Below are 27,895 nucleotides of genomic sequence, written 5' to 3'. Positions count from 1 at the left end.
TAAGTTACGGTCCGGAATTACGATCGCCTCTTCGCATTCAGCCCTGAAAATAAGCGCTCCCATGTCTCGTGGGAATCAAGGGAAGCTATACACGCAACGTTTATCTTTGAACCTACGCGGCCTAGCGCCACCCCCGACACAGCGAACGGAGTGCCAAAACCCCTGCGAGCTCCCCGGCACCGCCCCGTCCCCGGCACCGCCCCGGCACCGCCCCGTCCCCGGCACCGCCCCGTCCCCGGCACCGCCCCGTCCCCGGCACCGGCACCGCCCCGGCCCCGGCACCGCCCCGGCACCGCCCCGGGACCGACACCGCCCCGGCACCGGCACCGCCCCGGCACCGCCCCGGGACCGACACCGCCCCGGGACACCGGCACCGCCCCGGGACACCGGCACCGCCCCGGCACCGCCCCGGCCCCGGCCCCGCCCCGGCACCGCCCCGTTCCCGTCCCCGTCCCCGTCCCCGGCACCGCCCCGGCACCGCCCCGCGCCCGCGCTGCCCCGGAAGCGCTCCCGCCGCCGCCTGCGGGAACATGGCCGAGTCGCCGGAGGAGGTGGCTGTGCTGGTGCAGCGGGTCGTGAAGGACATCCGCAACGCCTTCCAGCGGAACCCACACATGTGAGTGCGGCCGGGGCCGGACGGCGCGGAGGCAGCGTTGCCCGCCCTCCGGCCCGTGCGCGCTCCGCGGCCGCGGGCGGGCGGGGAGCGGGTCCCGGCGGGGCCGGGGCCGGGCCCAAGGTCATGCCGTGAGCGGCCGCGGGGACCAGCCGGGTCTCCTCCGAGCGCCAGGGCCGGGACCGGGCGGCTGCGGTGGCACCTGTTTCTCGCTGGGGCCGGGCGCCGTGTCCCTGTCCTCGGTGCTCTCCTGCCGCCGCGGCTTCTCCTGGACTCGCTCCGGGAGCCTGAGCCGCTGGAGACCGGGGCGGCTGTGGCCGCCGGTAAAGCGTACCGAGTCATGGAAACCAGTTAGGGCTCCGCAGTCTGGAAGCAATGAATTTATTTTTGAAGAGAAGTTGCTAAGTGATCTGTCTGAACTCTGTGTTTGGCAGGGTTAAACTCATCGCACAGCCGGGATGGGGCTGAGCCTTCCCGGCGTGTGGAGCAGCCCTGCCGAGCCCCGCGGGAGGCAGCGGGTTCTGTGTTTGCCTGGAGCGGAGCTCTGGCGCTGGTGGGAACAAAGCTTAGGATTGAAGCCTCCTCAATTGCACCTTTGCACAAACAGAGCAGGGTGGTGAATGCCACCTCCAAATCCGAATCTGTTGGTACAAGTGCCAATGCTTTTTATTTTGTGTTGTTTTGAAAAAGACAGAATGACTACGAGAATGCAAACCACAGTAATTGCTATCTTATGACAGTCAGTTTATCCTGCAATCGGGGGGGCAGGTGGTCTGCTTTATTTTTTACTGTTGTTGACCAGCCTTGAGACCCTGTTGTAGGTGCCTCTCATACTTCTGTTTTCCAGAATATATTTCCCCAGCCTTTAAGACACAAACTAGGGAAGTATTTTTCACCTATATGCAAGCTTTATGTTGGTTATGGCAAATAAGGTAGCACATAAAAAATAACTTCCTAATTTAAGTGAGGTGTATTCATGTCAGCTAGAAACTCTGCAGTCTCTGAGGTAGTGGCCTATTAATCTGTTCCAGAAAGTGATAAGCTAAACAATTGTACTTTTTATGGAAAATTTTATGGCACCTAATTTATCCCTTCGCTTAACAAGAGAAGATTAGAGTAAATACCCTTATGTTTCTCTAAATGTAGTAAGCAATTTGGGTGGGCGGGAAGGTTTTAAAATGCAGCATATGGATACTGTTTAAAAAAAGGCTGTGTTTTGCCTTGAAGCTTCATTTTTAGGATGTGAAGCATAATGTGCTGTAAACGACTAGTATTTATGAATGAAAGTTCTGATTTTTTTCATAGTTCCCACTCCTCTGCCAGAATTCTTTATTGGTAGCAAACTTTGAGATGGTGTTTTTGAAGAATTTGCTGCTACTGCAATTTTCTTTCATAGATAAAAGTAGTCTGTAGGAGTTGAGCGTGCCGAGACTGATGCACTGTGACATGCTTCAAGTGAAAAAGCACAATGCTACTAGTTTATCCCTCAAAATAGGAAGAGTGGCGGTTTTGTCTGCTACATTTCTGAAGTGGTTGAAACTACTTGAAATTGGACTCTGCAGGCCAGTGTAGCCTGTGGACCCTTTGCTGTGCTGCCTCTGTGCCTCAGGAGCACCAGGCTGTAGCTGTGCTCGCTGGGTCTTTTCGTCTGTCTGCATCTTGTCTTCTGCTGCTGGACAGCTGCAGTTCCTGACAGCTGGTATCCTGAGTTCAAGGTGTTACAGATCCAGGTTTGAATTATTTTACATGGGAACTGCCTAGTTTCACTGAAAATAAGGAATCTGCTATCTGCATGATGTTCCTATTCACTTACTGTACTTTTGTCCCCTACTCACTTCTTTTACAGTACTTATTGACCCTTGTCAATGGCTGCTTTTACACTTACACATTTAGTATCTGTCAGAATGGGTATTTTGTTTTGGTCAGTTCATAATTTCATAAGTTTTAAAGTGGGATTAGCACTAAAGAGAATGTAAAAATAAAATTTTAGACTAAATGTAACATAGGATTGATGTTTCTCTATCTTTCACTTTAAATGAAATTTGCTGCAAGACTCTGATTTTTTTAAGATGAGCTTCTAGTTAAATACGCAACCCAAAATTCTTTTTGCCTTTTCTGTCTGATAGCTCCATTTATTTTCAGTTGGCTAACTGTGTCAGCATGCTAGTTTTCAATTTTATAAGAATTCTTTTAAATCTACAAGGAAGTATTTTTACCCAATATTCCAAGCACAGGTCTTGATAAAGTCACATACATGAGCTATCCCACTGGAACTGAATAGATCACCAACAATGAGCAGATCAGTGTATACTTTCTCTTTGAATTTTGCTGTTCCTTTACATGTAAAGTGAAGCAGAGACAGATGAGCTTGTAAAAAAAATTCATGAATTTGTTGGATGTAACTGGCAAGATGAAACCTTAGATGATAGCCCAGCATTTGTCTACAAAATCTGAGGATGCTACTCATATTCTGCCCATACATGTTTGGTTATTTTAAAGATGATTTCCCAGAAAAGAAATCAGAGAAGGTTGCTCTACATGGAGTGCCTAAAACTGAAAATCTGTAATGGTAGTATTGCACTAAATGCTTCCTTCCCTAGCTGTAGTGTGGTATTATGGTTTTGTGACAAAGGGAAATTTTTTGTATTATCACAGTTTAAAAGTTTAAAGCGAATTCACTATTGGTTTATTGAACAGCTGAGTCAACAGACTGGGACTCTTGAAGCAGGTCCTGCAGTGTCTTGTCAGTACGTTCCTGGCCTGGCTAAGGTTTGCACTATGGACCAGGTCTGGATTTTGCACATCTTCTCTAGTCTCAACTCAGGTTGAAGAAGCTCTGTAATGGTGCAAGATTTCATGACAACTGACCTAAAACCTTCCACTACTTTCTGACTGTTTCCACAGTGTGTTTCAGGAATATGAACTGATGTAGTATCCTGTAGATAGGGAAATAATTTGTGAAATTTTTGCAATATGACTGTGGTGCCTGCTTTGAGGAAAATAAATGTAAAAGCTCTAAGTAGCTTCTAAACTTCAGTAGACAATATCAGAAAATTGGGAAATCTTGGAAGAGAAATTGAATCTTACTTTAGACTAGAGATACAAATACCGATGAAAAGCAGCCCCCACTTGGTGTGTCCTCCAGTTTTGTGAGCATTTTGAACCTGTTACTTGACCTAAATGCAGGCATTGACCATTCTGCAGTAAGTTTGGACAATCTTGTCATATGAATGGGCACCACTTCCACCATATGTCCTGGGATGTTTTGCATGGTCAGTCTTTTCATTTCACAAGCACTAATTCAGCAGTTGTCTGCGTGTGAGTCCTGGTGCAGAGGCTTGCTTTGGGTACACATGATGGAGCAGACACTTCAGGCATTATTAAGCAGTGTCTCCTGGTAGACTTGCTCTGTTGCTTGGTTCTTGTGCAGATCTGAGGGACCTTCAGAAGGACAAATAGATGGTGCCCTCAATAAATTGTTTTTTGAGATAGGCAACTCACCTCAGATAAATCTGCATCCCTGGCATTTGGCATTGTGAATTCTCTTTATTCTCAGGAAATGAATGCAACGGGATTTCTGAACCACATGAATCATCACAATTACCAGATTGTTGGACAAAAGATTGTTATCAGAGGACAAATCCTGGTTTGCATCTTGGCAAAAACTGAGTAGTTACAAGATAAAGCATTTTTTGTATTGCACTATGTTGTCATACATTTCAATTTGCAGTCCTCTGGTGATTTTGGCTACCAGAGTGCATTCTGAAGTGTTCCAGGCTGATTTGCCAGCTTTGTGCAAACTGCACATGTCTGTTATTTTGGCATGTTCAAAACAGTATTGTGAAACTTAGCTCACCCAAATCAGACCTCTTGCATTTGGTAACAATGAAGGTGTGGATGTTTGTTTTGTGGATTTTCTCCTTGCTGTTTGGCTTTGGTATATAATTTTGTCAGTTAGAGCTGGTAAGTTCTTATGGTAATTCACGGAGTTAATTAGCCAAGCAGTGCCTGCTGCATCTTCGTTGCTTTTGGAGATTTTCATGTCCCTGTATGCAAGGCCAGGCAAAGTTTGGCCAAGGACTGGGTTTAGCGTTCATAAAAGAAAGACCTAGCAATGCACACAGACTTCTGACTATACTGTGTTGAAAGAAGCAGACTGGAATGTCATTTTAGGTTTAATCTTGCTTCTTGAAGAGTTTAGCTTGTGTTAAGCACAGCAGCACAGATAAGGATCTTGGTTTGATAACTATTTCTTGCTTTTAGGGGAATAGGAGAATGCTTTTTTCTTCTCTCTGTTCTCAGCTGACCAGGGAATCTAAAGGGGAACTGAGTGTGTGTTTGCAGACAGAGCCACATGATTCTCAAGTGTTTTACCTTGAGTTCGCCTTATCTGTGTTTTCACCTGTTCACTTGTCACCTGGCTTGTGATACATGTTGTGATGTATGGAGGTTCAAATCTGTTTTCTGAATAAGCAAGTACATTCTTAAACAAGCACACTGTGCCGCTTTTGATTGCCTCAGTAATAGTCCGGTGAGGACACAGTACTCAATCAGATGCTCAGAGTGCCCAGTAATAAATTTTATTTAAGATAATTGAGTTGAGGTTGAGCAGCTGACATTTCAAGTGTATCTGTAAATCTTGTATTAAGAAGAGTTATGATGGAGAAATTGTTTTCTGAGATCACAAGAAATCTTTTTTATCGTATGTGAGATCTGAGGATTTCCCTCTTGTGGTGGTTTAGCATGGATTGTAATTGACAGCTTGGCTGACGAATGGGAGTGTTCCTACGCCTCTGGAAACACAGCCTTAAATCCAAACTTTTCAGGTGACTCGGGGATTTTCCTTTTCCGGTCGTCGAAAAAGTAACATCCCCTCGTGAGTCGGGGTTCGGGCTGGGTCCCCCAGGGCCAGGCCAGCCGGGCCTTGGGGCAGAGCCCTGCCTGTGGGAGAGCAGCTGAGGCTGGCCGTGTCCCCTCTGTCCCCTCCCGGCTCCTCCGATGGGGAGAGGAGGAGGAGGAGGACTGCAGACCAGCAGTCTGGCCCTGCACCAGGACCACGGTGGCCGTGCTCTGGGCCTTGGCTGCCAGAGCCGCTGGTCTGAAGGAGGAGAGGCTTTTTAAGAACTTTTCTCCGGAGCCCCAGGAAGTTAATCGAAGTTTGGGTCGCTTGGAGTCTGACCAGGGGTGGAGGAGATTTCGTCTATCAATGTTTCTGAGCCTGCGCTCTCCTTTTCATTCTCCTGACCATCATCTGTGGCTTTGAGTCTGCTGAAGAAAAAAAACTCTGAGCAAAGACTTTAACCCTTTTCCTTCCTCCGTGGAAGACATTTAGAATGTAGAGAGAGAGAGCATTGAGAAAAAGTCAGTAAAAGAACTGAGAAAGACTATTTTGAAGATGGGATAGAGGAAGTGGACATTTTTGACCAGACTTCTCTAGATGTGAATTATGGAAAAATGGACTGTTTTTGTAATATCCTAATGTTGCTTGGGGGAATGCAAGTTCTAGCCGAAGGGTTGAGTGTATTGATATACATGGGCTTTAATTGAGAATTTTGATTAGAATATGTCCCTGGCTCCTGGGAAAGAATAAGGAGGTTTCTATTTCTTTTGAAAGAGAAGTGACTTTAAAAATGGAAGAGAATCCCTGTTTTGTACTAGAAAAGCATTCTAAAAATGATACCCCAAACACGTGGAAGCCCATAAACAGCTTGAGAAACTGTTGGGTGAGACTGCACAGAATCTGCAGAAATTTCAGGGATTCCAGATCTCTGAAAGCCAGTAGATATTTTTTTTCTTGTGGCGTGTTCCCCATAACCCTAGAAAGGCTCCTCTCCCAAAGTGATGTAGAATCGTGTTTAAATAGTGGCAACTGACTGAAAATCATAGTTTTCTCTCTGTAGTGTGTGAAAAAGTAAACAATTGGGGAGGGGAGGTGTTTGAATGTCTCAGCAGGTCTCATTTTTTTTTTCTTTCCTCTTTTATTTTTCTTTAGTGCATATTAATAAAATCTATCTGTTCTTACTTTTAATTTGTGCCCGTTTTGCCTTTTTCTCCCAAAAATCCTATCTCCCAGCTGATAAACAAGATTTGACAAGTGTCAAACCACAACACCTCTTTAGCAACTGTTTTTTCCATTGAATAGGAGTTGGTGGAGAAATGTTGTGTAATGGCAAGTATAAAATCATGTTGCTTTCTGTCCAAGCAAGTGTGAATCCTTGATGAGCTGTGTTTATTTTTAAGAAGCTGCTGAGGCTGATATTCAGCATGCTAGAAAAACCGTATGAAAAGTAAAATATGGTATGGCTCATTGAAATGAAACAGCTGAGTCTCTTCTGCTTTGTTTGTACAAATGCTCATGTTTGTCGCTGTTGTTTTAAAGGCTTAAGTTTCTCGTACAGAGTTGTCATCTAATCAGACTGGCCTCTGTATCTCAAATCTTCCCTGTGTTGATTATGCTGCCTTGCATAGGACAATGAAAAATGGGACACGTGGAATTGAGCATATTCTTCTGTGTGATCTTTAGTTTCAGAGCACCTGGTCATGGTGCTGCAGGGCACCAGAGTAGCTTTTGGTGAGTCAGGTGCCTGTACTAGTTAGCATGTTCTGTGTCTCTTGCCAAAGCACTTGTTACTGCTTTGTCGCATATTTATTACAAAACCAGGGGTGCTTGTGTTGATTCAGCTGAGTTAAACTGCTTGGATGATAGTCCAAATATAGAAAAAATGGGGCCTTCTTCATTTAGGATCTTTGTGAAAATCAAATAAAACTTTTCAGATGACAGATTTCAGCAAAGATGAGGAAAAAAGATGATGGAATGTTTGGCTGGGAAGTGTTGCCGGCATGCTGTATTGAGAAGAATAATTGTCACATACTGGAAATAAGCTTAATTATGTTTCTTTTTATTTTTTAAGAGATGAAATTGGATTAATACCCTGCCCTGAAGCCAGATGTAACCGGAGCCCTATTGTCCTGGTAGAAAACAAGCTTGGTGTGGAGAGCTGGTGTGTGAAGTTTCTTTTGCCATATGTCCACAATAAACTTCTCCTCTACAGACAGAGAAAGCAGTGGCTGAACAAGGATGGTGAGTTCTGAAGTTCTGAGTTGGGGAAGAGTATATTGGGTGATTTCTAGTGCAATTTTTTTATTTATCGTAAAATCATTTCGTTTGGAAAAGACCTTTAAGATCAGACACTGCCAAGTCCAGCACTAAACCATGTTCATAAGTGCTATGTTTATTTGTCTTCCAAAATACCTTTAGGGATGGTGACTCTATCACTTCCTGAGCAGTCTGTTTCGATTTTACAGCACTGTCAGTGAGGAAATTTTTCCTCATATCCAACCTAAACCTCTCCCAGTGCAACCTGAGAGCATTTTTCTCTCATCCTATTGCTGTTACTGTTGAATGAGACTTTTCCATGAAGCGTCTTTCCCCTAAACCTGTGTTGTGGCATGGCATTGTGACCCAGGGGCAGGACCCATCAGAACCTCATACAAGTGGCCTTGGCTCACTCATCCAGCTTGTGCAGATCCCCCTGCAGAGCTTTCCTACTCTCCAGCAGATCACTCCAAGCCATGGTGGCATGATCTCCAGACTGACTGAGGGTGCACTCAATGCTCTTGTCTGTATCATTTACCCTCCCTAATGCCAGTTTAACCTGTTCTGGAAGAAATGGTGGCTACCTGAGGAGAACAGGCTTTGGATTGTGCATCTTAACTTAAACAAGTTTAGGGTCATTTGAAAACAAAATTTCTCTCTCTCTTGCCCAGACTGGAAAGGTTAGAGACAGATAACTTACTTCAGTGGGTTATTTGAGGAAGTGATGTTAGTTGATACAGAACGAATTTTCTCTTGTTTTCTCCTGAGTCAAAAGAGAAATCTGATAATGTATATATCTACTGTAAGAAATGAGTGCAGTGTGTTTCAGATGTAGAGGTACCAGAAATTATTAGTCTCTACAGCTTGGTAATAGTAAAGTTTTCTCATCTCTTCATTTAGTTTTGGTGTTTAGTTTAACTTGCATAAAAATTCTTCTGTATGTGTCCTTTAAAAAAATTCAAAATAAAGAGTTAAAGAGGTGTGACATATGAGGTATTTGACATGCTTATAAGGTGTCCTGTTCAGAGTAAGAATGAAAAAGAATAACCAGTTTATGAAACAAGTTTTTTGTTTATTGTTGCAGTATCTCCTAAATAGCAGTTGGAATAAAGAATGTTATTATGCTGAGCTTCTCCGTGTCTCATTTCTGTTGTTATTTTTTCTTTCAGAGACTTCTTTCTAGTATCTATTACCTGCTATGGTATTTTTCACATCCCTCAGAAAGAGGGATATCTAGTCTATTGAAGAGCAGCCTGTGACCACTCACAGTGTAAGATCTTTAGTATCACATGCAGCTGGGTTTCAGTTTCGGACTGTTACCATATTTTAATTTTTTTTTTTCTGTTTACTGTAACTAACCTGTCCATAAAACACTGACTGTGTCCACTTTGCTTCAAAGTCCATGCGATTGTCTTCCCCTCCTGAAGCATACCAAACAGCCACCATTCATTTGGTTGTGTTGATTGCAGCTATAGCAAAGCCTGTCTCCCTGGCTGCTTTATGAAATAGCGGGTTAAAGAATTACATTTTAAGAAGTGGGATGCTAGCATACATCTAGTGCACCTAGTTGTAACTGAAATGATGTACTACTTGGTGTTACTACTAGATAAGTTTTGATACTAGATACTACTAGATAAGGTCTGTGTAGATCAGATGTGGAGATGATGTCTGGTCAGTAGCATTTCTCCTTTGATATCCACTTTTCTCTTCTTTATTATTTTATTGCTGTAGTCTGTTTCACTTTAAGTGGATTAAGCCAGCTGTACACTGATGCTTATTAAAGTGTAGTGTACAGCACAGTCAGGTGGTGTTGGCCACGTACGTAAATGTGCACTTGAACTTCTTTTGTCTTCAGAGATGATAGGGAGGAAGAAGATTCAGGTCTTTAGTGGATCTTGGAGTGGGAGCATTCTTAAGTCAGAGAGTGTGTCTGCTTTTGTCCGCCTGAGGGTGGGGTCTAGACTTGCTAAACACACTTTGATTCTTTATTATAAACATATGGATGTATAATGCAAGCATTTTGTAAAGAGTAGCGTGAAGTGGCAGACACATCATAACAAGGAGGAACCCATTCTCCTCGCGATGTAGAGTCTTCCAGTGCTAGCTGTACACCTTGGGTGGCTTCAAAAGAGTAGCTTAAAGAACTTGAAGAGTTTTCTTTCATTTTTGTCTAACAGCTTTTTTGTGTGTGTTTGTGTCACTGTGTTTCCCATTGTGGTTCCTCCTAGAGGGTTGATGTCATGTCATTATGTGATTATCTATAAAAAGTATTTTGTGTACTTTATAAATTTTACATTGTCTTATATTTTTTCTACTTTTACATAATTTATTTTTTTGAAGGTTTTTTTCTCATTACAGGCATCTTTAAAAGACTCTCTTCCTAGGGTATAAGTATTGCTAACATAATTAACTTCAAATTTTTCTTGGTCTTTGTGGTTGGTTTACGGTTCGACCTGTTAAGGTCAGGATCTTTTTGATAACAGCTGCAAACCTGCTGCTAACTATTTAGTTCTGATAGAAACTGGTGATTGTGACATCATGCCAAATTTGAAATTTTAAATGCAGATTATTACAAAATTCTATAAACAGAGCTTTAACACAGAGGTCTGTTTAATTAATAATTAAATTAGTAATTAATTAATTTCAACATTTAATTAATGTTGACTGACACATAGCTAAATACAAACTTTAGCATTTAAAGAGTTCAACCTACTGGCACAGGCAATCTTAGCAACACCAGTGTTTTTCATTGCAGTGCTTTTGGAGGTCTGAGGTAGGAGTTTTTGATGTGTATATTGTTATTACACTGCAGATCTTCAGCAGGGAGACTTAATTTTAGTCTCAAGTGTTATTGTAAAGTCTACCATTGAAATTTCCATGCAGAGAAAAACTTGCTTTTTCAAGCTGAACTACAAACATTGAGATCTGTGTCACGGTTTTAGATGTCTGAAGACAGCTGATAGCCATTACGTCTGTGCTAGCACCCTTCTTCAGTCACACCAGTGCAGGTGCTTTGTTTTGATGCCATCAAACCTGCCAGTGCCACAGGGATGGTGTCCCTGGGTGTCTCCTTCCCTCACAGGTGAAACCTTGCAGAACCATTACTCTCAAAATGCAGCTCAGAAGACTCTGTTAGTGAATACTGCAGTAGCGTGGGTTTTAGTCTAGTGCCTGCAATTTGTCTGGCTTTCTTTGGAAAATGAAACTCTGTTCTGTTTTGTCTCTTCATTTACAAAATCGATTTCAAATGTGTGAGAAGAGGGTTTTTTTGTCCTTTTGCAGCTGGGGAGACTTTAATGTGCAAAAGGGCACATTTAATGTGAGCACCTATAATGCAATAGTTTGCCTGAAACTTACCTAGTTGAAAGTAATTTTAAATTGTAAATAAAAGATGGGTTTTGTTACTGACATGGGGGAATAGTTGGCAACTACTATCATTATGTGCCAGATCTGTCATAAGACATCCTATTAGAAAGCGGCTTAGAGGTTACTAAATTGTGTCATTTCATGTCTCTGGCTCAGAATCCATACTTCATGAGTCTTCATCTGTTACTTACATCAAAGAACAGTGATATGAAAGAACTAGGTATTACTTGGTGATTTTCCTTTTATCTGCATCTTTCCTTTGATAATGTTCAGGATGCAGTGAACCTCTATAATGGGAAAATGGACAAAATGCAAACAAATTCCGTATAAGTTGGAGTTGATTGGATGCTCTTACAGACCTTTGAGATTACCAGAATGGTCCTATTAACTGGAAGTCATGACTAAACAAGTTGTATTGTTCTAAGTAGACTTTGAAAATCTTTTCTGAAAAGTATTCAAAAGACTAATAAGCTATAATAAACTTTTGCTTGATGTGGATATAAGATGTACAGTGGTAATACCTTAATTACTAAACCCATTGTAAGTAAAATTAAAAATGTACATGAAACAATCACAGCTCAAAATTTTGACTATAGCTCTGTATAAAAATGATGTTTTGGTAAATGTTCCAAACTAATTTTTGAATGTAGAATTGAAACAGTAGCCACAAAACACTTAGCAGATGTTTAATTTTATGTATGTGTTTGATTTCGTGTAAGTGAGTAACCCTGGTTATTTGGATTGGGTGGTCATCTGTATAAAAATAATGTCAAAATACTTTGCTAGTTCAGAAACTGGTTAACCAAAAAATAGTATTTTGTACATTTGGGCAGCAAATGAGGAAGAAGCTGTGGGCGTGTAAGAAATACTTATTCCTTGGCAGCAAAGAGGAGTTTAACTAAAACTTGTGAAAATAGAAAGTTTAAGTCATTCCTTGAAACCTTTTTGAAAACATTACAGCTTTGTGCAAAGTCAAGAGTACACTAAAGAATTCCACCCCCCCCACCATCAAGATCCCTTGCATTGTGTGGTGACTTAGCATGTTCCTCTTAAGGAAGAACATAATCGAAAACACAAAATGCCTTTGTTGGACGTAAATGATCAATCAGACACACGGTAATATATGAAGGTATTTCACTTTTAGGCCTACGTACATATTGACTCTTGTTTTAAAAATACATGAAGCCGTGTTCCTTTGCATTTTTAATTAATTTATGTCCTGTTACTGTTGAATTCTCAACATTTCATTTTGCAGTCATATTAACTGCACTAACCAGAGATCTGTTTCCATGAGATACCATCCTTTTCTTTTTACTTCGGGTAATGAAGTACCTGTTATTTGCTGGAAATTACCTGAAGGATGATGTAATTAGTATGTTAAATGCAGGGTGATTAGGAGAGAATGTAGCCAAATTTAATTGACAGTGAAAGATCGAGTAGTCACATTCAGTTTTTATGACATAGTTAAAAATAAGTGTAATACATAATCTACAGTGTACAGTGCTTAAATGCAGAGATGCAAGCGAATGTTTTGGGTTTTGCTTTGGGTTTTTTATTGAATTAGTGTTAAAACTTCAGTCTGAAGTGCTTCACAATGTATTGAAAGTGTTTTCTGTACGATTCAATAGAGAGTACTTTTGTAATCCTTAGTCATAGCTGGGTGTTTCATTTTTTAGCTGCAGGGTTTTTATAGTGTGTGTATTTTTTGTAACAGTATGGTATATGGCAGCCATCTGCAGCTTAGACTTGTTCTAAAATAGTAGGGTATATTTTTACTTCTCTATAGTATTTAAGAATCTTTGAATTTTCTTCAAAGAATTCTCTGCTTCTCATACATAGTGTGTATGGTTAAAATCACTGAATACTCAAGGATTTTATATAATGATTTTTCCTTGCTGAGGACATGCTCATTATTAGTTCATTATTTTAAATAATGAAAAGGGAGGATATGGCAGATCTTGCTCCCTCTTAAATTAAGCTATCATTTCTTCTGGAATGAGAGCAATATTTTACAGAGGTACAGCAGCCTATAGCAGAGAAACTTTGAGGAATGAAAGGGAGTAAGGAACTGCAGAGAGATCAGTGCTGTGTGCAAATCATTACTAATCTTAATGTCTCTTGTTCCATCATTTTAGAGCTGATAGATATCACGTGTACCTTGCTACTGCTGAACCCTGATTTCACCACTGCTTGGAATGTGAGGTATGTTGCAGTCAAAAAATGCCATCAAAAGACCTGTGCCTTAATGAGTCAGCTGAAAGCTTTGTTTTAAGTGTTTGTTAGTGACACAGCAAGAACTTGTCAGCTAAGATGTGCTGAAGGAACATTAAAAATCTCATCCTTCCTATATACTGCAGTTTGAGACTGCCCTTTTTGGGTTTTTGTTGGGCTGATTAGTTGGTTGGTTTGTTTTGGGGTTTTTGTTTGGTTGGTGTTTTTTTGGTTGTTGTTGTTGTTGTTTTTTTTTTTGTTTGTTTTTTGTTTTTTTTGTTTTTTTTTTTTTTTTAATTGCAGGCTGAAGATTAAAGTACTGCATATGTAAAGTACTGAAAGGCAGGTATGCACCACATTTTCAGGGTGTGTAAGTCCCACTGTACTACCATTCCTCTTTCCTCCATTACCCTCAATTAATGAGGGTAGTTCTCAGGTGATGTCCGCTGTGTGTATTCACTGTTGTAATTTTTACCTGTCTTTGAGTTCTTTTGAGATTCCAGCTCAGTTTGCTGCCACTACCAGTGGATATCAGTATCAGTAGATATACTGCTGGAGAGGGGGAGAAGGTGTCTACCCTTTATTTTGAATGTGTTTTCCCCATCCCCTCTTGTACCTGTTGGGTTTAGTAAAGCTTCACTATTGGTCAAGCTTTGGGACTTGTCCAGGAGTTACAATGGAGGAGGAGCAGGATTTTATCTCCTTGCTCTTCAGAAGGTGCAGAAACAACAATTCCTTACAACTTTGTAATCTTAAGACTGTTCTGTAAATTTCTCTTTCTGCTGCCTAGGTAAGACCAGAGACAGTCTTAAAGCTATAGTTTTGGAAGGGCTGGAGGAATGACAAATCTATGATACCCCCTAGGAGTGCATTAATGGGAAACAGGAGTTCTTGTAGTTATGGTGCACTATTGCAGGTGGTGCATTAACAAATGACCTGGGAAGATGATGGCTGCATCTAGTTGTCAGCCATAGTTACGGCAAATTCAGCTTTTTCTTTGTTCGTCTTTCACTGCTGATGTAGCTCTAAAGGATTCTGCTGTGTTCTGTATCTTTCTATCTCTTGGTTCTAAAAAAGGGGTATGAATGTGATAGCAAAGAGTTTATTGTCATGAAAAATGTATATCTTGAGTAGCTTTGAAGTGATAAAATGAAATTAGGAGCTGGTATAAGTACTAGAGCTGTTTCAGTAATCTCATTTTATGGTACCTATAATTGATTTTTGGTTTATGTTTTGTAGATTTTTTTATTGCACATGCATTCACCCTTATCAGTCTGGCTATTTTTTTTTTTTTGTGCCTGACAGCTGAAAGAGATCGTTTTTATTTGCATGAGAAGGGTAGTTCAGAGTTCTAAGTGGAATTAAAAATGCTGATGAATATGGACATGGATTATTTTCTCATTTATGATGTTTATGGTTTACACTACATACCAAAAAATTACTACAGAAGTTGGCCTTACTCCCCAAATCGTTGACTGGTGATCTGGTGACTACTGTCTTTGAAGCTCTGTTTAACATCCAGAGAGATCTTGTTACACAAGCCAGTCAGTATCTGTGGAGGTTACCAGTGAGCCCACTCAGACAAAGGATCTGTTTTGCTGAATCTGACCCTACATTGTTCTAGGCTTCTGCTGGGAGCTTGCTCTTTTGAAGGGGAGGCACTTTAGTTATGTTGACATATATTTCAGCTTCTCTGTGATTACAGGTCAAGCTAGCCAGATGTGTGTCATAATCAGTCACAGAGTAGAGGAGTGAGTCTATTCTGTTGGTGATAAATCTTTATCACCAGATGCTGGTGATATATCTTTATCCTGAGGTAGTCCGAGCTGATCGAATGACACTTGCACTCTGGTTGCACAGCACAATGGATCTACTGTGCAGGGATTGGTTTCTTGTTGCTTAGACAATGGTTTACATGCCAAGTTCATCTTGCATTCTCTATACACAAATTCACTGCTTTATATTGAAGGAGAAAAAAGCATCATAGACTCTTAAGTATGTTCTAGTTACTTTCTGAATAGCAGCCCTGCACACAGTGTGTTTCTTGTAATTTGTTGACTCTTTCATTGTAGGCTGGGATAATCCCTTTTTCGTATGTTGAATTCTACTGAAAGCTTCAGAGATAGCGGTTGACTCCATAGCACTGAACTTGAAGACAGAGGAAGAGAGAGCAAAGGAAATCCCTTCCTAGGAAAGGACACAGGACTCGGCAGGGCCAAGTCAGAAGATTAAAATAGTGTTGTGGAAAGCACAGGGGAACACAGAACTTCAAACATTTTATCTAGGCTAGCTAGGAATGGATAGTTTGTCTTGACTTTGTAGCTGTTTTGAACAGTTGTAATGTTGCCTACTACATATGCTTGTTGTTTATTTATTTCTTTAAATTAGAAGTGACTGGAAAGCTACAGAAGGGCAGGGACTATAACCTAAACCCTGGACCTGCGAAAGAGGTAATTATATGGTGGAGGAAGATGTGCTAAAGAGTAGACGTGTCACTTTCTAGAAACTGAGAAACCCTTGTGGTAGTCACATGGAGCACCAATTATCGGCGATTGATGGAGAGACAGGAAGATTGATTCATGATCAGAATTCGATTTTAGTGAGGTTTTCCAAGTCTTATATACCATTTCAGTGAAGTTAATAATTTCCACTACAATAATTAGGGTGGAAGATCATACAAGCAACTCATGCATTATACAACATCTTTATCGTAGGTGGTGATTGCATCTTTTCCCTTAAACAGGTTTTAATTCCATCTTCTCATAGGCTCAAAGTTCTGTTTGTCCTTGCCACGGCATCCTAGTCACCAGACTAGTTATGCTAATTAAGTCTGTCTTACTCTCAGACTTGTGTATTCCCGCACTGAATGGGATAAGAGAGATCTCCAGCTGTTAATCCTAAATTCAGTTATCCTGTGTTTTTAGGAGTTGAAAAGTCTTGCAAGCTAAAATGACCAAAATTTTTATGTAGATGGTTGTAAAGGAATTTTCATAAATGCCTTTGTTCTTCCTGTTACACTTCCTGGTATGAACAATTGAGGAAAAGACATTTGGTAACATGACACTCTGAAAAATCAGATTTGCTTTCATGTATGAATGACTTCGAAGGTGTTAGCATAAGGCAAGTCAAAATTACTCCAGATTATCTTTTATGGATGCTATAATCCATAAGACTGAAACATTATCTATGATCCACATGGCGAGAAAGTGAGTTGGAAATTACATTTCAAGTTGGATGTTAGCTGAAAGAGCTTAGAAGAGGTTTATGTGGGAGTGTATGGTACTTCAGTCATACTAGTGCTTGCAGTCCTTTGTAAATGGGATAATCTCTCATTTGAAAATGATTGCAGCTAAAACCACCTTTTCTACTACAGCAGAGAAGGTGTATCTTGTCTGTACTGCTCCTCAACTTTGCAAAAGAGGAAGTTTACTTTAAGAGTGTGTAAGTGTGAGGCTGTTTACTTACAGTGAATGTTTTAATATGGAAAGAACAATTTATTCACTGAAAGTTTAGGTTTTGGGAGGTAGGTGGCCTGGTAATCTGAGTCTTAGTTAAACATGTATATGTATTTGTCTTAATTATCGGAGTGATCTAGGCTGTGTTTTCATTCTCTATGTGTCTTAAGTAATTCCTAACAAAATGTCACCTGTTGCATTGCAGTAAGGAGGCAGTTGTTCCACCTGCTATAGTGCTGACCCTGAATCTTTCTTTTGTCTGCTTTCTAAATTTGGGTGCACTGGTACAGAATGGTCTGGTTAGTCTGCCGCTTCTGGTTGATGTGTCTGAACTGCCTGTTAAAAACCAGCTGAAAGCATCCAATCTGAAGCCTGCTGGAACTTAGTTGGGAGAAAAACAGATGTTCCAGTAGCTATCTGAAGCAAAACTTCCATAATGATTTAAATATTTCCCCACTCTGCTTCAATTTTAAATAATATTTGCTCACTATTAGTATTGCAACCATTAGTTCCTGACTGTGGTTTTAAGTTTCAATTACAGCAGCACAAAGCCAAAGTAGCAGATGGAGTCAGTTTCCTACTAAAAATTACCAAGTCAGACAGAAAATATGTAGACAGAAAGGAAATATCAATTTGTTTGTGACACTTGGCCATAACTTCAGGATAACATTATGTTTTCTGCATCAGACTGCAGAGGAGTTTTCCCTTCTTATTTGATAGCAGATCTTTCCAGAATATATTTTTCCCATCCCACTGGGGTCTTTTGTTCAAAAAGTTGATCATCTACTCCTCACTTACTAGTGCCATGCCTATTATTATGATGAATTGAAAATTTATAGAAAAACCAAAACCCAAACCCATGGCAAAATTGCTTCTGCTTCTTGCTCTCTTAAGTTTTCAGTTGTGACTTCTGCAGATCCTGGGAAATGTGTGTTTTGCTTCTGCAGATGGTAACTTTGGAACTTATTCTATCTTTACTTCAAAGCTTCTACCTGCTAACGAGAATAGGATATGAAGACTAATGCCCTTGGAGTAACCAGTGATGGGGTGATGTCTACAAACGTGCTCAGGACAGGCAATAAGTTATAAAGCTAGAAAGAAGAGGGTGAGGGACAGGGAATTCTGTGCAAAGGTGAGAAGGCCAAGTACAGATTTTCATTTTGCTGTGTCTGTGGGAGGTCCTCTAGGAAGGGTTGTGTCAGATAAACATTAAATTTTGTCCAGGCAAATGATTTTTTTTTTAAACCAAAGATTATTTTACATTTAAGTAAATGGAACAATTACAGCCTTTTTGTTAAGATTGTAAAACATTCTACACAGAATATTTCCCTTTTCTTTATAAATTTAGGGAACCTTGACACTGTATATTGAGCAATATTTAAAAAATAAAAGTAAGTGTGGAGGAGTGCTGTGTGTAAGAGTATTTTCAGATGTACACAGTGATCTACAGGCTTAATTTCAGGAAGGGATGTTTGTTCATATATGTAACCCTACTGGTAGCAGACTCAAAAATTTCTGGATACGTTTGAGAAGTAATAGGTTGTATGTGTTCGGATGTGTTCAGCTTAAGATAAAGTTTTTTGTGCACATATGTATAGTGTATCTGTATATATAGTAGAGTGGATTAATGCACTAAAGGGTTTTTAAACTCTGGTAGTTTGACAGTGAAGTTCTGTTATGATACAAAGGAGATGCCATGCAATTTGTTATTGGGAATTATGTTCTGTTTTCAGGTTATTACTTCTATTCACACAGATTTATTTTATCTTTTGTAGGAAAGAATTAATACTGTCTGGCACTTTAAATCCACTTAAAGATTTGCATCTTGGAAAACTGGCATTAACCAAGTTCCCAAAGAGTCCAGAAACATGGATTCATAGGTTGGTTTCCTTTGCCTGCTATTGACTACTCTAATGTTTTTCCTAGGGGTATTTTATTTTCTGTTATTGGGTTAAGGAGGGTCATAGGTGCAGGATGACATCTAGAAATATATCAGATTCTTTGAACCAGTTGTTGCAGAATACTGTGCTTTGCTTTTGAAGCTACATGTCTATATTCTACAATTATAACTGAAACCATATGCACCTTTTCTGCTGCATGCTTTTAAATAAACTTCAGATGGGGGTTAAATTTCCTTAGAGGTTTGTCATGTCTGGCAGCACCTAAAATTCTCAACCTGAAAATTCTAATTCCATCAACTCGGAAGTATTTGAGCACTGTAGGTTTCTTCTTTCCCTCCAACTTACTACTGTATTGCTTGTCTATGGGCATTTCAAAAAGTGAAGATTCTGCCAACCTTTATAAATAAAGCTGGGTTCTTTTCCATGTCAGTACTGGACTTTTTAGTTTGGTGAATTTATTTTTATAATTTCTAACTATAACAGATCACATGTTTGAAAACTTTAACTCCAGAGTTAGTGTTTTTCTTTCTCTCGCTTGCCTACATTAAAAAGTATATTTGAGGGTGATGGCACAAATGTTTGGCTTGGGTTTGGATATATGCTGGCCATGATTGAGACACGTTAGAAAATAAGATTTTCAAAAATATTTCTCTACATCAACATAATGATTAATTTTGGGTTTCCTGTTCCCCCATGATACTAAATTTCAGACAGAAGATGCAAAAATCTATAATGGGGCTAGAAATAAAGTTCAGTAAAACATAACCAAATTGTTTTTCTTATAAGTGGCAGATACACTCACTGTACATGTCAAAATACCTGTCATTCATTTCGTCAGATGACCTCCTGCTGTCTATTTTGGGGGTTCAGATATATCTTGTGCATACACAGTCAGTGTGTCTGTTGATTGTGCAGTTGTCACTTAACAATCCTTCATTTGTTTGTAGTAATTCCAGGAACTGTAAGAGCAATAGGAACACGCAGAAATGAAAGTGACTTCAAATTAATTGGAGGAAATTTTGCATAAAAACCAAATAATACCGTGATATTCAACAGGTTCCAGAAGTATATTTTACATCTTCTGAAGTTGTGATTGCGGTGTCTGGAAAGTAGCTCTAATTTAATTTTTTGGGGTTTTTGATGCTTTTGCCACAGAGACAATAAAGTCTGTGTTTTTTCACTCACTCCTCCATATATAATTTATCAGATTTCCTTGTTCTATAAAGCATGCTCATTTTAAGAAACTGAAGTAATTACAGAGTTGAAATAATTTGTCTTTATGGTTTTACTCAGAAGTTGATGTTAATGAAATAATATATACCTTTTGTTAAAAAAATGACAATGCTCATTGAGCTTTTTCTCCTAGACTATTTTTGAACTTTCCATTTCTTGTATATCTGTGAACTGAAGTAAAAAAATACTAAAAAGTGATGTTTGGATCAAAGACATTTTTAAGAATTAAAAGTTAAGTCTTCAAAATTAGCACATTTCATAAAATACTGTAACATAACAGTCAGAACATGGTTTGCTTAGCTGTACATATTAATTTTAAACAAATGATATATAGCAAGAGAGTGTTCATACACTGCTTGTAATTTTCTGCTGAGAAACACAGTCAGTTTAAAATTGCATTCTTATAAATTATCTTTAATCTTGGCTTCCAGTACTTCGTGCTTTTTTGATAACTGAGTGAAAAAGATACAATGTAGATTAAGTTCCATGAGGGAACAAGCATATTATGAATGTATTCCAATGAGAGAAAAAGCAGATGAGTTAAATTTTTTTTAATACATAGTTGACTTATCTATTTATATATATATAGATATATAATTTTACATATGGCTTGTAAAATAGAATTCTCTCTTTCAAGAAAGTGAATTTATTACTTGTATTTTATTCATTGATTTCTTTTAGCCTGGAGTTAAAAGAAATTTTGACACCTTTGAAAGCAGCAATTAATTGATTTTGGAACTGATGTGAGCCAGTACAAAACAGGATAACATCTATGTTGCGCACCAGAGGATGTCCATCTCTCCAGAGCATTCCATACTAGACCATTGCAATTCCATTGACATATGCTGCTCTGTGAAAATTTACACATCTGTAATCTATTTTTGTAGAACCCTTTTGTGTTGTGGCTGCAAATGCAGTATTGAGGTTGCCTCTAAAAATAGTACTAAAGCTTTGTCCAAAGTAAAATAAAAGAACAAGACATCTGGGAATCTATGCTTACCTCAGACACATGAAATCAAATATGTGCCATTCATGAGTAAAAACATTTGTTTTGCTTATACCTATAACCCTTGAAACCATAAGCCTTTTTGAACTTTGCTACTGCTGGTGATGTACAGAAACCAATTTGAATTGTAGTGTGCAGTACTGTCAGATGTAAAAGATACTAAGCAGAGTTTTTTTTTTTATCAAATCACCTTTTTATCTCACTTTTATCAAATCACTTTTTTATCTCACTTTGGCTACTTCATTTTAGTGCTATGCAAGACTTGGAAAGAGGAGCCCATTAGAAATTTCATGGACGCACTGCTTGCACTATTTCATAAATTTGCTGTTTCCTTCTGTTTCATTTTATTATGCTGTAAGTAGCCGTGATCAAGACTTAGACTGAGCAAACTGATACAGGTGTGTTGAGAGTGTCATCATTGTGCAGTAGCTTTTAGCACAGCAAGCATTTGAATGCTTGTTAACTACTCACTCAATACCTAGCTACCGGGTAGTTCAGAGAATAGGAATTGAAAGATAAGATTTGATTTATGCAAATGAAAAAACATATTTTTTCCTCTTAAAATTGCTCTCTCATCATTAACACTTCACATTGTTTAACCAGACGATGGGTGCTCCAACAACTAATTCAGGAAAACTCCTTGCCCAGTCTTGCAACTAAAGGAAACTTGGGAGCAGCACCTGTGGAGAGAATTCACCGACTAGTGCAGGAAGAAATGAAAGTCTGCTCCGAAGCTGCTGGTAGATATCCAAGCAACTACAATGCCTGGTCCCATCGCATCTGGGTTTTACAGCATTTGGATAAGCTTACTGTCAAGGTATAATACAATAGTGAATAAATTCTTAAATTTTCTTGTCCAAAAACCCCAAATTTTGGGTTTGCAAAGCAGATTGTATAACGTGAAGGAAGAGTATCATGTGAGTTTATCACAGGTAGCTAAGAATGCTTTATAGAAGTGGGCAAAATCTTTCAGTGAGTATGTTTTGCATTTTTCTCTCCAGTGTAAGCAGGTTCTGCTCAGCAGAAATAACACATTTTTCTTGCCTATGTACGAAGTTCTTTTTCTCTCTTAGTACTTGATGCATATATTATTAATATGGGAAGAGTATAGATGGGACCGTGTGAGTTGAAGTAAGCAATGGGAAACTATGTAATTATTCCAGCACTAGTCTTGAAATTCCTAGCAGAGGAAAAATGTAAGATGTAACAGGGACTATTTTGATAATGTAATATTATTGTTTTCATGCCCTTATTCAGCTTACCTGTGGTTCCATAATATTGAAGGATCGAGAAAAGACAGCAGGAATTTTGGAGAATGCATAGTAGTGTTTGTAACTTGTAATTTCTTCACTTCCAGCAGTATTTTTTGACAACATTTACACTGGGAACTGATTAAACTATTTTAGGGACAGCAAGGACACTATGCAGTGTTGAATGTTTTGCATCTATACCATCAAGACCTGCAGAAAATTCAATTAATTAATGTGACATGGTCTAATTTTATTTAGGCAGTTTTGTGCTAATGTATTTTCTGAGTGGTTAGGTGAATTCTTTGTGAATATTAGGTTGATGCAGTGACATCATTCACTTTTAACAGCAGCTACTGCATTTTGCTGTGTAGGGTTGTAAAGGAGGAACTTACTGGACATTGTTGTGTCAATATAGCCATTATTTTTATGTCCATTGCAGAGGCAGGGCAGAATTTGGACTCATCTGCCTAGCAAGTTTATATGAAAAGGTAGCTTTCAGAAAACTCAGAACAATTGCAGGATTGAGATAGATTGGAGGTTAGAAGTTAGGGTTAGAGGTCTGTATTAATAGAGAACAGGAACTTTAATATCTTTAAGTCATTTTATGCCTTAAAACAAGTTCTAAACAGCTCTGTGTCCATTGTACTGGTAACAGTAGTCTGAGGATCACAGTTACACCTTGAGTGCTTTTTACACTCACTATTCCTTACTAATTTAATTAAAGAAAAACAATTACATTGTAAAAAATAACTTTCTGCAGGATTGGAATTATTCTAGTGAGTTTATTCATTGTCAGTTGGGAGTGCATTTGGTGACAAATCACAAACATGCCTGTGAAGGAAGTATTTTAAATTTGTTTGATCATTCCAAAGTCCATTTACTTTGCCTGCCATTCCACTTCTCCAACTGATACATTTTTTTAGAATGAAGACTGTGGAAGTGATACTTTTGTCTAGAGTTGTCCATCTGGTTTCTCTTACTGCTGGCAAAATTTCACTGGTGGTGTTGTTCCTCCACCAATGTGTTTAATCTGTTGGGAAGCCTCTGAGTTGGCTCTAGGTTTTTTTCATAACAGCACCATTGCATCTCTAGAGGACCTAGTGGAAGATGTTTGGGATACATGAAAATTATGAAAAAGTATGGAACATAAAAGACATCAAGAAACTTGTGATAAAATTTCTAGGTAACTTTAATAGGCAGAACTATACAGTGATTATTTGCAAGATATGATGAAAGAGAAAAGGAAACGAGAACAGGGAAAAGTCAGGTATTACAGATTTCCACAAAAATATGCAGGTTCATAAAATCACAGAAGGTTTGGATTGGGAGGGATCTCCATCTCATTCCAACCACCCGGCCATGTGCAAGGATGCTACTCACTAGATCAGGTTGCTCAGGGCTCCATCCAGCCCAGCCTTGAATACTTCAACGGATAGGGCATCTACAGCCTCTCTCAGGCAACCTGTTTCAGTGCCTTACTACCCTCACAGTAAACAATTTCTTTCCTAATATCTAATCTATGCCTGCTCTCTTTTCATTAACAATTACTTCTTGTTAAGGCATCATATAGCCACATAAAAAATCCCTTTCCCTCCTTTTTGTAAGTCCTCATAAGGTACTGAGAGGCCACAGTGAAGTCGCCACAGAGCCTTTTCTTCTGCAGGCTGAACAACACCAGCTTTCTCAGCCTGTCATGATAGGAGAGGTGCTCAGTCCTTGGAGCATCTTTGTCATTCTTGCAAAGCCTGCTGGCCACATTGATTTTGATGCAATCCAGGATGCAGTTGGTTTTCTGGGCTGCAAGTGGGCATTGCTGGCTCTTGTCCAACTTTTCATCCTGAGAACTCCCACGTCCTTTTCCACAGGACTGTTCTCATTCATTTCCAGGCTTGTGCTCACATTACTCCAGCCCAAGTGCAGCACCTTGCAGTTTGATTTGTTGAACTCATGGGCACATTTCTCAAGTTCCTCCAGATCTCCCTGCCTATCATCCTGTCATGTTGTGTGTATTGCACTGCTCTGCTCTCTGTCATCTGCAAATGTGCTGGGGGTGCACTTATTGCCATTTTGTGTGTTGTTGAAGAAGATACTAAAGAGCAGCAGTCCTAAAACACAGCCCTGAAGGAATTATCACCAGTCTTTACCTGGACATAGAGCCATTGACCACTCCTCTGGCTGCATCCATCCAGCCAGTTCTTTACCCACTGAGTAGACTTTCCATCAAATCCATCTGTCTCACATTTGGAGATAAGGATGTCATGTGGAACCCATATTAAATGTCTTACACATCTAGATCAATGACATCTATTGGACTTCTCTTGTTGACAACTGCTATCACACTGTCATAGAAGGCTACCAGAATGGTCAGGCACAATTGCTGGCTGCCTCATGTTGCCTCCTTGTCTTGTATGTGCCTTAGCATATCTTCTGGAAGGATCTGCATCATGATCTTGCCAACCACACAGGTGGGGCTTCCCAGTTTCCAGTTCCCCAGGTCCTCCTTTCTCCTCTTTTTAAAAATGGGAGTAGTGTTTGCCTTTTCTCAGTCACTGGGGACTTTGCCTAGCCGCTGTGACTTCAGATATGGACAGTGGCTTGGCAACATCAAACAGTTATCTCAGAACTCTGTAATGTGGATCTTCAGATGCTGTAGACTTGTGGCTGTTCAGCTTCCTGAAGTGGTTCTGAACCTGCTCTTTGCTTATAGTGGGAAGGACTTTGCTCCCCCCTACAAGAATCTAGAGGATCAGGAACTAGAGAGCAGTGGGAAGTCTTCAGCCAGTGAAAGACTGATACAAAACTCAGTACTTCATCCTTCTCAATATAAGTTGCCACCAATTCTTGCTTATCAGGGAGTATACACTCCTTGGTTTTTTGGTTTTTTTGCAGTTTATGTACTTACATAATCCCTTCTTGTTATTCTTTGTGCCTCTTGCCAAGTCCTATTCCACCTTTGCCTTGGCTTTTCTGACCCCGTCCGTACCATTCTGTAGAGGTTGTTTACTGGCTTGTTGTCTCATGTTCCACCTGCAGCAATTTCTGTATTGTAGTATCTGAAAAGTATGATAAATTTCAACAATGCAAGGCCGGAACCATGCTGAAAAATGGGCAGATAAAACAGTCACCGAATCTATGGCCATTTAGATCTTGAAAGGTTGCCTGAAATTAAGGACTACCTATATTATTAAGGGCTGTGTTTCTGCAGTGATACAAACTTTGCCTGTAGTTTGAAGTGTACAAGGCAGGAGAGGCCCAGAAACATAAATCGAGTGTTGTACTGTCATTTAAATACAACTTCTCAAAACAGTTATATTACTAAAATAAATAATATTATTGAAATAAAACTGTTGGCCTGCTTTGGAGGATTTCAAGAGGTAGGCTGTTGCCCTGGTTTAGGTCAAATTTGGGAGGAAGCCTCTGAATGGAGTTCCTCTGGGGAGCAAACCCAAACGGCCCCACCCCCAGCAGGTCCAGGGGAAAAAAAAATTCCTCAGAGAAAAGTGGAAAAAACTATTTATTTAACAAACAAAATGCCCACAGGCATGAGGGATGGGAAAATTAAACAACAAAACCTCTTGCTGCTCTGAAGAGGGATGGCAAATTGAGGAGGTTCTCACCAGAAGTTACTTTCAGTCTTTCTGGTGCTGGAAAATGCCGAGGTCCAGGCCCCGGTGGCCCACGGATGCCAGATTCCAGAGACTTCTCTGAGTTTTCAGTCCAGAGCAGACTTGAACAGTCCCAAGAAAAAGAGAGAAAAACAGTCCAGGAAGCTTCATTACCTCAGCTAGCTAAACTAACTAAAAAAAGAAAAAAAACTCTCTGAAATATCCGACAAACATACCATCCCGAGGAAGGAAAAAAAGTAGTGTGGAAGAGTGAACACTTTTCAAAAACAAACTGCGCGCATCTTCTTCCCTGCTCACCCTCAGAACCACTGTTAAAGGTACAGAACACAACACAGAGCACACACAGAAGAGACGATTGTTGATACAGAGGCATCATAGTCAACCCAGGACAGCTGTTGTAATAGGATTTTTGGCTATTCTTTTTCTTTTGGTTTGATAATCCAAATGCTACTGCAGACTGAATCTCAGCTCAAGCTCTGAGAAAAAGATTTAAAATGCTAGAGAAGAAAGTTTTGGCCCAGTAGGAGGATTTTCTCACAGAATGTAGATGTTTCTTCTTTCTTACACTAGACAGTCAAAAACATTACCTTCTTTCAATATAGAAATTTCAGTTTGTTCTAGATGCAGAATTTGAATGGCATTAGCAAGTTTATGTAGTGTTTAAATAGTGTTCATTACATTAAATCAAAGATTTGTCAAGAATAGATTGTTTGAAATTAATCTAATATTTCTGGTATTGGAATACTTGCCTTAGAAAGCCTGATTTCAGCCTTCTCACATGACTTTACAGTTAGATAGTGTAGTTAGGTCATAGGCTCCAGATACCTACTAAAAGGTGGATATGTAATTAGTTAAGAGAACCAGGGTCAGAGAGTGGCGGGGGTATAGTCTTGAAATTCATACACCTCTGTTGCTTCAGTGAAATCATGCAGATAGAACAATAGGATGTAGTTCAGAAAGGATTGACAAACTTTTTTGTTTTCTTTAGATTGGAATGCTCAATTTCATAATTAAAGGATGGAGATTGACTGATCAGGCTCTACAATAAAACAAGCAAGCAAACAAGTAGTGGGATAACTGTCATGAGGCAGCACTTCTCTTGTGTGTTGCCCAGAAGAGAAGACATTCATGAGACATAAAGTAGTTTTTCTTGTAGCCATCCTCAGTAAGGCCTTGGCTTTTTCTTAGATGACTGAGTCTTCAAAGGTACTAGTTTCTGCAAGTGGACATTGCTATATTTATCTGGTTATCCTTAAAAGTTTGTTTCCTGAGTTCCTTTTCATTTCCTTAGTGTCCCAGACCATGGAGGAAGTTTTGGTCTGCAGTTTACAGGGGTTGGAAAAGCCCTCTAAAACAAGTGAGCACATGATCAGGGAGGGTGTAAGAGGGAGTGGAGACCTAGAGGTTGAGAAAAAAGTCACCAAGCATGTCTCATTCAGGGGGAGGATGTCAGTTCCATGATCGTCAGCTCACCATAGAGGTAGAAAAGCAGCTGTCCAGAGTGGGGAGGGAGGTATTTTCATATAGTTTCCTCTTTCTAAACAGAACAGTGGCAAAGGGTTTGTACAAGGGCTTATGGATATAGATGGATATCCCAGCTGGTGGATGGGGTCCGCCGCTTGGGACCCAGAGAGCCACAGCCACCCCAAAGGATGTCTCGCTAGAAACAGCTCCTTGGGGGGTCAGGGCGCTCCTCAGCTGGCAGAGGGGCTTCTCATTTGGTGGGCAGAGCAGTGATTTTTCAGTTCAGTGATTTCAGCTTTCAGTGATTTCAGCTCAGTGCTCTTAGCTCATGCCCTTGTGAGTTAGCCCCTCTTTTAGCCGGTTTGGGTGAGAGAGAGAGAGGTCTCGTGTGGAATTTCCGCAGGTGGTACTTTATTGAGAGGGTACCAGCGAAAGGGGTCCAGGGACGGGGAACCTCTGCCGACCAGAGGAAGCCCAGGGGTTTTTATGGGACACCAGGGTGGAAGGAAAAGGGTACAGAACCAATCAATTGTAGCAGATCTGCATAAATCTCGAGGGGGCTTGTGGGTCTCCGGACAGGTTGCCGTGGCTAGGAGGTTTGTCTTTGTCTTAGGGGCTCTGGGTGAAGTTGCGAAATTCTTCCTTGACTCCTCAGCTTAGCTCCCACCAGGGCA

At 40.0% G+C, this 27,895-nt stretch overlaps 1 protein-coding gene across 1 annotated transcript in view; it reads left to right on the top strand.

Annotated features, from left to right (window-relative positions):
* Positions 1 to 480: 480 nt before the first annotated feature.
* PTAR1 (protein prenyltransferase alpha subunit repeat containing 1) overlaps positions 481 to 27,895 on the top strand; it is a 30,628-nt gene continuing 3,213 nt past the window's right edge. Inside the window, exons 1-5 of the mRNA XM_066339362.1 lie at positions 481 to 616; positions 7,525 to 7,694; positions 13,211 to 13,277; positions 18,517 to 18,621; positions 21,485 to 21,698. Coding sequence (XP_066195459.1) covers positions 531 to 616; positions 7,525 to 7,694; positions 13,211 to 13,277; positions 18,517 to 18,621; positions 21,485 to 21,698 — 642 coding nt within the window. The 5' untranslated portion in view covers positions 481 to 530. The remainder of the gene's footprint in view (positions 617 to 7,524; positions 7,695 to 13,210; positions 13,278 to 18,516; positions 18,622 to 21,484; positions 21,699 to 27,895) is intronic.

The sequence above is a fragment of the Sylvia atricapilla genome, chromosome Z (assembly GCF_009819655.1).
Source record: "Sylvia atricapilla isolate bSylAtr1 chromosome Z, bSylAtr1.pri, whole genome shotgun sequence".
Classification (NCBI taxonomy): Eukaryota; Metazoa; Chordata; class Aves; order Passeriformes; family Sylviidae; genus Sylvia; species Sylvia atricapilla.
Note: the sequence above shows the minus strand (reverse complement) of the source record. Positions and strands in the feature narration are given on the sequence as shown.